We start from the raw sequence: 12130 nt of genomic DNA, 5'->3' as shown, positions 1-12130 counted from the left end.
CCACTTTAAAGAGATTGCAGTAGGGCACACTATGGGTCAAAAGTCACTGTTAGACAAGTAACTTTGAACAGATTTAAAAGTTAATCCAAAACCCCGCCTATAAAAGCAAACTAATGCCCTATTAAGTGTCCTTTCATAAGCACTTCCAATGGAAAGTTTTGAGGGAGTAACTGGGTCACTGGGTGTGACCCTTCATCGAAAGACCATTAATGACAGTCTGGGATTGGAACTGCCCCAACTGCTACATGAAGCACAGAAGGAAAGAGCCATCCATCCCTCCATTTTCTACTCCGCTTATTCTCACAAGCGCTGCGACGTGCTGGATCCCAACGCAGCCATCTTTGGGCAGTTGGCGGGGGACACCCTGAACCGGTTGCCAGCCAATCGCAAGGCACACATAGACAAACAACCATTCGCGCTCACAATCACACCTCGGGGCAATTTAGAATGCAGCATCCACCCGCCATGCAAGTTTTTGGAATGTGGGAGGAAACCGGAGTACCCGGAGAAAAACCACGCAGGCACGGGGAGAACGGCACAGAAAGGAAGGCTGGAACCGGAATTGAACCCTGAACCTCTGCACTGTGAGGCTGACGTGCTAACCACTGGACCAGCGGGTCACCCAGAAGCAAAGACGATTAAAATAAATAAATAAACGAAACATTCAAGTTTGACCATCAAGGCAGTGGTCAGGGTAGTGCAAAGTCATCTGGATATGTAACAGGAAACTCTTACTTATTATCATGATTATTATTTTTTTTAAGGACACGATTAAGCTTGCTTGGAGTGCAGCCTGCTGCCATGAGTCATCTCGGCAACATGGCTGCCTGGCAATTCAGGACAAAGGTACTCAACATGAACATGTCTTGTCTTTTGTGTGCCAGGTTGCTCATTCTAGGTACTCCCAAAAACAGAAGGGACGAGTTCCTTGTAAAAAACTTTCTCATTCATGGAGAATGACGTCAAGTTGATAGGATTGAACAGATTTGACTGGAGTGTAATTTAAATGTCGAAAAGAAAAAAAAAATCCTCCATCACTAGTGCTGCAAACAGCTATGAAGGGCCCTCGCAACTCTTTGTCATGCTGGGGTACTGGCACTGGACAATAACTCTAAAACAGAAATGTTTTTGCCAGGCCTGATGCGAAGTTTCTTGAGTTTTCGCAGAGGACTAGGTGCTCAAAGAGCAGAATTTGTCTTTGCAAACGGCACATCACAATGGCAACAGCGATTGCATAAATTCTCGATGAGGAGTTTGCTCAATGAATATGACCTCTACAAAAGGCCACAAACGGTGACAAATTCCAAAGTAAACTCAAAATGGCATCCTGTTTTGGCTCTGGCTCCCAAAGACCGTTCTTTTGTACGTCTTAGGTTGTTACGTATGCCTCCCGGTATCCGTAAATCGAGGTGAAATGTACAACTGAGAATGCTTACTTTAAGGAATTATTAAATGCAAAATGGGATGCCCCACCCCTCTTCGTATAGTGTTTGGAAAAGTCAATATTTGTTTTTCCCTTTTGTTGTCCCAAGTGTTGAGATGGTACCGCCCAGGTTTAAAGTCCATCGGGCGAACCGTCTAAGACAAGGGGCAAAACTATGATCTCTGTAAAGGTGCAAAAATGGGCCAAAATTGTAGATTCAAATACTCACAGCTGACTTCCTGTACGTTTTAGGATATGATGAGGTGCTACACATGCCTCCCAATTTTTTTAGCCCTCGGTCAAACGTAGTCTTCCCAGGCCTCTGTTCTCTACAGAGCCATTTTTCTGTACACATGTCTGACAATTTTAAAATATCAACATTTTCACCAGTCCTGAAGTGTGTGTGCAAAGTTTGTTGAATTTCCATTCAACTTTAGGACCTCCAAAATGTGATGAACGACAGAGAAGAATAATGTCTACAGAAAGGACAGGGACAAAACTCTGGCTCTACGCAGCATGCTAATTAGCGCACTAGCTTGTGGTTCATGAAGAATGAGTCATTTTAATCCTTTTTGTGATTGCGGAATGTCTTGTTGCTGTGTGAAAGTGCACAGAAATATCCGACCTTCACTGGGCTATGTGTTAAAAGGCAAAGGCAGGATATGGTGACATTTTGTGTGATTTCGGAGAAAGGGAAAAGGTTGCAATTATGACGCAGATGAGATAAAAGAAAAAAAAAAGATTCCTCTATCTGCATTTGTCAACAGATTTGAACCAAAAATCTAACCTTCAAACTTCCGCTAACATACAACAGACAGTTATCAAAAGATCACCACTTTGTGCTCGTCGAACGTGATTAGATCATCAAAATGACAAATAATGCTGGAATAAGAAAGAAGCTTTGTTCTGGGATTTATTCGTTGTGCTGTTGGACTTTTATGCTTAAATTACAATTGAGAGTGGGACCAAATCCATGCAATGGTTGAGATCAATGAAAGTAGTTCAGATCTGACAGGAGCTGTGAATGTATTTATTTTTTTACCCCTTGGAACCTTTTGTATTAAATAAACTATGCAATGCAACACAAAAAGCCTCATGCTGCTTTTACCAAATAGGATAGACTGCATGTTCACGGTCTTGGCGCAATCAATGCACAAGGCACAAGATAAAGTGCTGCTTCAGTTTTGCTAATGTGCAGCCTTATTTTTCTGCCTGGAGACAAGCTGGATTCTAACACCACATGGTAAGGATCTTGAGTCAATATTTGGAGATTAAATAAAGAGGAAATGAGCTGATGAGATATTTTTAGCGGGTTGCCTTCCGTGTCGTTAGGTGCAAATGTGCCAAAGCGTAAAATGTACGTTAACTTGTGCGCGACACTCAAGAATTTAATCCAAATTTGGAGCTAGGAAATTTGACAGGACCCATTGAGAGTTTGGACAGCAGGGAACTAGTCGACAGCCAAAATGTAAATCCTCCAATCTGACGGAGGTGTCAAATGCAGGTCTAGAAAGTAAACCCCACCACTGTTCGTCTTTAACCACAAGTGCTTCTACTCAAGGGCTTGTTTACCTTCCAACTGAGAAGAAGCATCCGTAATGTGATAGTTTCATGAATGCTCTCTGAAAAAAGACTTGACTAGGAAGTGCTATTTTAGTTTGAGTAACTACAGACACATTTGCACATTCGTGAAGGTGTGAAAATAACCTCTGACACGTATGCAGAATTACGGACAGACTACTTTCTTTGATGGTACAAAATTAAGAACAGAACAATGTCACCTTTATGCATGACGAGGCACGATCGATTGCTGCTGCTGCAAGAAAAAAAAACAACATAAAAAAAAAACTCATCATGGGCTGCAATGGGCCATATCAGGAAAGAAAAGTATGTGTGATCCTCATCGTCCCCTGACGATCTAACCCACTCAGAACGTTTGGTGCATCCTTAAGCCAATGGTCTATAAGGCTAGGAGGCAGTCGCATAGTCAAGTATGAAAGGATCCATGAGCGAAAAGATCCGGTGGACACGCAGTTCCGAAAGAAGCGATAATGTGTACAATGCTTCGTAAGCTGCCAATGGTTCAGAGAGAAGAACACAGTCTAGTACATGTGAAACAGGAGTTGACGGCGTGTTACAGAAAATACAACAACACACTCATAAGTGCAAACAAGCTAACCGGAGAAAAAAAAAATAATAAGAAGTTGTGTAACAAACGTACTTCATAAAGCATTCAAAAAGGAATGGCCATTCATGGATAGAGACCAGAAATCAAGGCTAAATAATACATCAACACGCAAGTGGTTATCCATAACTAACGTCTGAATATTACGTCCCACCCACCGACCCCGACTTCCAAAACGAGAACTGCTCCTTGATCAGTTTCCAAAGTGACGGATCATTGTGGTTCCATGCGCTTGTGGCTTGTGTCATGTTTGCCTTTCGTTGGACTTCCTCAGACAGATTGTCTTGCTGCGAAAGGAAACTGGATCGGCGCGATCTTCTGTGGCGCACATTCGGTCGGCGGCGCGGAGAGAACGACGCCAAGAGGTGAAAACCACATCACTTAAAGCCACAGGCGGCTGTGGGCGAGGAGCACGGTTTGTTCGCGGTGGGAAAGGGGGGGGCAGATTTTGCGTTTGAGACTTCAGAGGAGAATATAAAATGCACCCAAGCAGCTACTGCAAGGAGTAGTGGAAAGGAAACAGTCTGTGACCGGTCCCCTAGACACACTTCAAGTGAATCGAGACGACCGAGGACAGCCTGCCAACAAAGCGGCAGTCAGCAACCGCAGAAACCAATGAAAGATGAAGTGAATTTTCTCTTCCCCATCAAACTGCTGATGAGGCTTTCATCACACGTCTCACAATATTGAATGATGTGCATAGTTTAGTCGGGGAGTGATCCTGACTAAATGTCATATGGACATTACCTACTATTAAAGAATGATAACTATTTGTTCTCCAAGGCTAAAAGTTGCAACAGTATCCTTCTGTCGTGATATGAGGGAGACAAGACATTAAGGGTGGAAACTTCCACATTCGATACGTCCCCAGAAAAGTTTTCAGTGATGAAATAGGTTGGTTTTAAAAATATATGTACACAAAAACTACAAACATGTCATGTTCATGGAGGATGGGAGAGAGTGAATATGAATCAAATTTTGTGAGTTTTTTTTTTGAAACCTTCATTTCTCAGCGTATAATGGATACATCTTCTCAAAAGTCAAACCCCGATCGTGCGTGACATCAAGAGTGAGGTCAGCAAACATTGTGAGACTTCGGCATTTGAAGAATTAACACCAAGGGTGTGTTTCGTCTTGGATGATGCATGAGATGCAAACCACCCTCTTAACTCATTCACTCCCAAAGACGTTTTCAAACGTCTTCTCAGACTTGGTTCAAGAATTGGCTTGTACTGAATGAGTTAATACTCCTTGTGACAGCTTGACCCTGGAACACATTAAGCAGCTTGACATAATTTCTTATAGGAACCAAATGAAACTGATTTTGGAAGTTCCACTGTATGTGCAGTGGTTGGGTACAACTCTTTACACAAAAGGCCATTCCAGTTATGTGAGGTTTAAAATGTGGTTGCAGTACTATTACTGCCTATAAAGTGAAAATTGCGCGAGTCGAGACTTGTCATGACTCACGACGCTGTGTTCAGAGTGATGAGAAAATAACTGTTTGGTCTCTGTGTGAAGGAGAACTGAAACTTTCTGAAATAACAAAAGCTTGCAAAACCTAAACGAGTGGCCGGATCACCTCGAGTCGCGATTACAGGGATCAGGAAGTTTGCCGAACGCTATTTTAATGTAGCTGTAAACACCGTCACCAGCTTAACAATGCGCCATCATTACCAAATGCATGGAGAGTCACGTCTCAAATAGAAAAGAGGAGACAATGAACCAGTTTTACCACAGGAACTGGATTCAGTTTCCTGAATGAACCATGATCCTGAAGCTGACCTGGCAATTCTCAGCCGTCGTAGGTTGCATCATAGCCCCCCCCATATTGATCTTAGGAACAACTTGCCACTGACAGGGCAGTTTGGAGAAGAACAACTATTGATTGCAAAGACTTATACGAAAAGGCATCGGAGACAGCAGGACGAAGATCAACAAAATCATGGAGAAAAACAAAAAAAAATTAGAACCAACCACATCCACCGCCCACACGACACGACATGAGACATTTTTGGCACGACTATTTCACCATAGGCTAGGCCTTTTAAGTCACGCCCGCCATCAACCACAGCCGGCAACATCCTAACGACAGACAAAACAACTGCTCGACACAAGGTTCTCGATAATGGTAATGATATCAGATTATACATTGTGACATTGCGTCGGTGTTTTATTTTTTTCACTGATATTGTGGTCAGAGTCCTTGAGCACTTCAATCATGTGGCAAATGCAATCAAGTGGCAATTCAAATGAAATGAAAGGCCACAGTGATGGAAATTGTGTAACTCACCCTGGGTCTGTGGTGGTGATTTTTGAACAACCAATTTGTTACGTCAAACAAACCGAGCAGTTAAGAAAAAATGAAAAATAAACATACGTTCCCATTTACTGTACATTGCGCACACACACACATATAAAACATGACGGCATGAAAATAATGCATTTGGGAGATACAGGAAACTAGCTGGTTCGCCGCCCTCCGGGCGGCTCATCAGCTAGATCCTGCGGAAGGCTGGTAAGGTGGGCCTCCGGCCCACAAAAGTGTTGTTGCTTGGTTCAACTTTTTGTTCATCTTCATTGCTTATCGCGAAAATAAAGAGATGTTTAGCTCTACTAAATAACTAACAATTTTATTGCAATGCTTGTGGGTAGACAACATTTTTTCGCTAAGATGACCGCGCGATCGTAGTGAGCCACTGCCTGAGCGGCGCAGTGGCGGCGCGGTGAAGTAGGTACGTTTTGAAAAGGGACAGACGGAAGGACAGACCACGTGTGTATCTGTTACTATTTTACTGCCGAGGGCTGCAAAATTAGCAGCAGGGTTGTGGGGGGGGGGGGGGGTAGGGGGGGTCAAAGGGTTCTTGGGGAACAGCAAGTACAACTTTATGTACAATTGCTAGAGAAACATAGATTTCCCCTTCCACAAAATCAATTTATGGATTAACGAAAATAAATGCCTGACTTCAAATAGATCAGTGGTTCTCAACCTGGGTTCGATCGAACCCCAGGGGTTCGGTGACTCGGCCTCAAGGGTTCGACGGAGCCTCTGCCATGGAAGTTAAAACACACCGACTCAACATGTCAATTAATTTTGACACGCCCACGGCAGATGATCACATTACATTGCGTGTCCGATCAGTGGATCAGGGAAACTTCGTTCGCTCAGTTGTCAATGAGTGACTGTCGTGATAGTACATCGTGTGATTTTTTTAAAAGAATTTCTTTAATACATGCGAGCCAAAACAAAAAAAAAGCCGTCAGACGAATATTTTCAACATGGATTCACATGCATCACGGAAAGTGATGAGACTCAGCGTCCTATCTGCATGATTTGTCATGCCAAGATGAACAACTCAAAAGTGAAGGAACAGTTCTTGAATCATATTTTTATGCTTCACTGATGAAGGGTTCGGTGAGTGTGCATATGAACTGGTTGTATCTCTGGGCTAGGTTAAGAACCACTGAAATAGAAGGCTTGTTCATGCCCTGGATCGTAAAAATACATAAATAAATAAACCAACCAATCAATCAACACTAAAGCCCTTCCTCTACTGAGGGGGCGAACGATTGCATCAGGGTTCATTCAAGGTCACAAATGTTCATTAAATGTCTGCCTAATGTTCGCCGGATGGTCGCCAACAGGTTTGGTGGTTTTTTTTTTTCCTGTCCAGAATATATTTTGAACAGATCCAAAATTTCCTTGGGACAACAAAAGTACAGCCGAACGTCTGGTGACCATTTGGTGAACTTTACGGGCTTGGATGAACCCTGACGAGATCACAACATTGACTGCCTTCGAAAACACTCCCAATTGTTCAACGCTCAGTGGAGGGAGGGGTCTGAGCGGCTGTAATCAGCTCAATGAATGAAACTATTGTGTGTCATGGTAAATGTCTTTGCTCCAAAATCACCACCTGCATAGCAGACGTGACATCTGTCAAGCTGAGGTTTACAGTGGCATTACTTGGGAAAGTGGGCTTGAACTTTTATTTGTTGCAACAAAATATGAGTGAGTGTGGGGGGAGACAATTAGAATAATCATATTTTTTTTCATTTAAAAAAAAGATAATTAATTAAAAACCAAAAATAAATCGGATCGGAACACCTTAACTCAATTACCAGTATGCCTCCTCTTTTTCCCTCAGTAGAAAAACAACAACAACAAAAAAACACTATCGGTGACTGCCATTGGCTTGACTACAACTGTTACCAGCATGTGATGGCAACAGAGGACATCAAAACACCACACACAGAGCAGGAATGGCATCCCTAAGGCTGAAGTTTACAGGATGCAGGAGCAAAAGCTGAATGATAAATTAAATATATCTATTTTTCTATATATACACAGTATAGCATTTTGTTGCCCCCGTGTATCACTGATTAAAAATTGGGGCGCCCTCCAGCATTTAACTTGCCCATTCCTGTACAACATAATTTTTGCAAAACAATTTTTCAATAATGAAAAATGTCACTTAGAATTTGTACAAATACAGTTGTCCCCTTAATAAAAGGATGGTAGATAAACTCCCAGCGCGGAGGAAATATGCTACTTAAAGCATTAGAAATTAATAATTTGTGAATGAATGAAGGATCAACATACAACACGAGAGTCAAGTGATGGTGATGTTTTCACCAACTTGCGGATGAAATGACTCAATGATTATATGATGCCGGCACAGCGCAGAGACACATAAACACAAAAGGCAGCCGCCCACGTAGGTTGACACATGGATCTGAAGATTTTAAAAGGCTTTACTGGTCTAAAAAATGCTGGCAAGAAATTGGGGGACAATATCTTGTCCAGCAAAAATTGTGAGCATCACAGGATAAACTGATGCATTTTTTTAGAGCGCTTTTCACAATATGCAAATGCTCAAAACAAAATGTCACCCTGGTGAGTAAAGATTATTCCCGTTTCAGTTGCAGAATTGGTTCCCTCCACTTTCTACTCCATGTCAAGGCCGGATTGGTGAACGCTTCACTTTAATGATCTTCAAGCTTTAATGAGCGATTTGGGGAAAAAATAGTCACTTTTATCAGTCTGGAACTGCAAAAATAGAGCGATATTTAGGCCAATGGTGAAAGCCGGATTAAAATACACCACGGGAGAACAAGCCAAAGTCTCTTCAACCCTAAAAACAATATTTATTATAAATATTGAAACTTGGGGTAAACATTTCCACGAGCACACTGTCGCAGTCACTTGAACGAGAACGGCGTGGCCCCCTTTTGTTTGCGCTGCCTTCCCTGTCAACGACGCCTGCCAGACCCCACAACAATTATCGGAGGACATACATGATTAACCTAACTGCATCTGATTTAATTCTGAATGTAAATATTCATATTTTGACTACTTGAGCAAGTTAGAGCGAGTTTCTATTATTTGGAGCATTGCTTTTTCAGAGAATGTCTTCCATATGACAGTTAAAAGTGGTATTGCATGAAATCCTGAACTAAATTGAAAAAAAAATCAATGCATTTATCATGATTGGAATCGGGCCCTTATGAATCAACTCGATTTTAGAAATATGAATCGTTTCCCAGCCCTAATTATTAACACACTAAAGCACCTTCTTAAATCACACCTGCAGAGTTACTCGAGGAAGATGGTGTGTGCCGTTTGCGACTGTTAGAACCTCATTAAGGCCCCATGCCAGTATAAGACTGCAGAAAAAAAGAAAGTGTATTGGACTGTTAACATTTAATGACCGCAACAAGCACCAGCGTGCCGGGCCTGTTTCCGCATTCTACACCAAACACTTGTTGGGCGTGCACCCAATAGAGTCGGGCATTGTGCAAGCTAGGACTGTCACAAAGCAGCCTCTGTGGCTCGGGGGTGCACCAGTGGCCTCGCCTCTGGCCAGGAGGCCTTGCTGCAGAACCCCAGTGTTCTGGGAATGCAATTTGATCAATCCTGGGAGAAGTTTTTTTTTTTTTTTTTGTTGAAGCTGTCTTTCCACCAAGTATGTTTGCAAGCGGGACTAGACGGATCGGTTCACCCTGATCAAGTCAGCGTTTCTACTGGGTGTGCGTTAGAGGGGTGGGATTAAGTGTAAATCACAAAACTGCCAAGATATTTTTGCCCAAAACACCAACATTTCATGGTGAGTCTAAGTGGATAATTTGGGACTTAACTGCACTGCTTCATAGAAAAGGGACTGGTTAAAGGACTGATAAATATAAACTAGACATCAAAACCAAGTACGGTGATCCCTCACTTGTCGCGGTTAATAGGGACAGAGACCAACCAAAACAAGAAGGGAGAAGTGGTTTGATATACAACTGAATTGAGTTACAGGCCTGGTCATGGAACAAATTTTACTTTGAAGTCAAGGTACCAACTGTACTATCTCGACGTTACCTGAGCACAGGATGCCTTTGTGCCGGGCGCATGAGAAGTCATCACACTGGCAGAAGCTGCCGTAAATCTTGCCGAACTCAGACTCGTAGCACAGGCATTGGTTGCAGCTGCACTCGCCGCGCCCGCTGCACACCTGCTTGCCCTCGGCCTCTCGGCAGGCGCTCAGGTGTATGCTGCTCGCGTCCCCCTCCTGGCACTCGCAGCGGGCACCAAGGTAGCCCGGCTCGCACTGGCAGCTCCCACATTTGTACGTACCTGTCAGGACAAACATTTCAAATCCATAATGTTCAAACCGCAACTGTATATTGCCGCATAATACAAGTCATTTCTATATGCAATTATTTTTTTTCATTTTTGCTTAAAATGCCTAACTTCAAATTGCCACTACAAAGATTGAAATACAGTAATCCCTCGTTTATCGCGGTTAATGGGGACCAAAACAACCCTCGATAAACGAAAATTCTTTTTTTTTTAACCGTTTTAAATTTTTCATATCTTGCTCTAATACTGTTTCTTGTATTTACTATTTTTTACTAACTTAAAAAAATACATGTGTGCTATATTTTGGCATTATTTTAGAGGGCTGTAAAAAAAATTACTAAAAAAAGAAAAAAAGAGAGAATGAAGTCTTTCCTCTTGTATTGAATGGACTAACAAACAGATAACAGTTACCAATGGAACTGCAGATGGTGCTGTTGATTTGGGCCGCTCGGGTGCAGTCGCATTCACACTGGTACTCGACGGCGACTTGCAGGCGGTCTTTAAAGCCCACCGGCTTGATGGTGAAACTGTGGTCGATGCCGTGAAGAGGACAACTCCTCGCCTCCACGCTCACGTTAAATGACACCTGGAATGATAAACAGAAAAAAAAACCCATTAGCGGTCGGTAGAAATTAAAAAGGTCAATTTATTGTTTTGGTTACTAATATTTCGACCCTCTCATGTCATCAGAAAAGGTAAGCAAAATACTGAAAAAACACTCTCATGATGCAGTGCTTTCCTTCAACATGGCAAACAACAACCACACCTGTTGACTCGGAGCAGTGGTGATAATAGAGTGGACATTTAAATGTTGAAATATAACAAGATGTAGAACAAAATCCGGCCAAATCGTTACCTCTGTAAGAGGAACGCAACTGAAAACAAAAAACAAAAAAAATAAAATAAAAAACCTAAAACATTGGCTAAAAATACATCAGACATGCATGCACCTATATGAAACACCTTTTCCAGACTCCAGCCCATTCCACTGAATAATTGAGTACTTCAGCTGCTTGTATGGTTTGTTTTATGATGTCTTACCTATTTGGTTCTTATTTCTGTCATTGTGGTTTTAAAATTGTATGTGTCTCACTGTGCTATTTTAGAAACATGCCTTGGGACAACAGCGGAAAACTAGCATTTATGCTAAGTCCGGGGCGTTCTTGCTGCTGGAGGCTGTAAATTTCCCCAGTATGGGACGAATAAAGGATATCTTATCTTATCTTATCTTATCTTTACACCGTTTATTGTTGTATTGATTCATGTGCAATGTCCCAATGAAATAAAATAAATAAATCCGGCTGTATTACTCACAAGTCAAGACCTGATCAGTTTCCAGTTGGTGCGAAACACAAAAATACTGTACACTTGAAAAATGACACTCTTTGTCTCGTCATTTACCGTATCTCCGCAAAATCATGGTTTTATTCAATCTTCCCCAAATTTTTTTCATATTGAATGCCATTTGCCAATACATAAATGGCTTAATTAATTTTCAACTCAAAATACAAGTACGGTGACCAAAATATTAGGAATGGCTCTCAGTGTGATGCAGTGTAGATAATATTAGAGAGGGCATTCTAAGTGTCAATCAAACGCAAGAATGTTTCTTTTTTAGGTCGAATTTTTGGATTGGATATGATTTCACTGTGCAGCTGTATTTAATGAGATGTTCAGTGAATGGATAGGAGCATCAGAAAAACACAATTGCAGCCACAGTAGCTATTGTTTCCATATTTGCAAGACAGTTAATGTGCTCCATATTGGCAAACACAGCTGCCATGCACTGTCACACATACGCGCACTGACCTCTACATGACCGTGTTGTGTTTACAGTATACCAGTGGGTGCGGCTCAGTCATTGAATCAACAAAGTGAAGCTCTGATAGCTCAGAGA

At 42.0% G+C, this 12130-nt stretch overlaps 1 protein-coding gene across 1 annotated transcript in view; it reads right to left on the bottom strand.

The window, feature by feature from the left end:
* itgb5 (integrin, beta 5) overlaps positions 1–12130 on the bottom strand; it is a 44780-nt gene that overhangs the window by 10965 nt on the left and 21685 nt on the right. Inside the window, exons 10-11 of the mRNA XM_052081845.1 lie at positions 10645–10819; positions 9973–10227 (exon numbers count right to left, since the gene is read on the bottom strand). Coding sequence (XP_051937805.1) covers positions 9973–10227; positions 10645–10819 — 430 coding nt within the window. The remainder of the gene's footprint in view (positions 1–9972; positions 10228–10644; positions 10820–12130) is intronic.

This window comes from Hippocampus zosterae, chromosome 12 (genome assembly GCF_025434085.1).
Source record: "Hippocampus zosterae strain Florida chromosome 12, ASM2543408v3, whole genome shotgun sequence".
In the NCBI taxonomy this organism is placed as follows: domain Eukaryota; kingdom Metazoa; phylum Chordata; class Actinopteri; order Syngnathiformes; family Syngnathidae; genus Hippocampus; species Hippocampus zosterae.
Note: the sequence above shows the minus strand (reverse complement) of the source record. Positions and strands in the feature narration are given on the sequence as shown.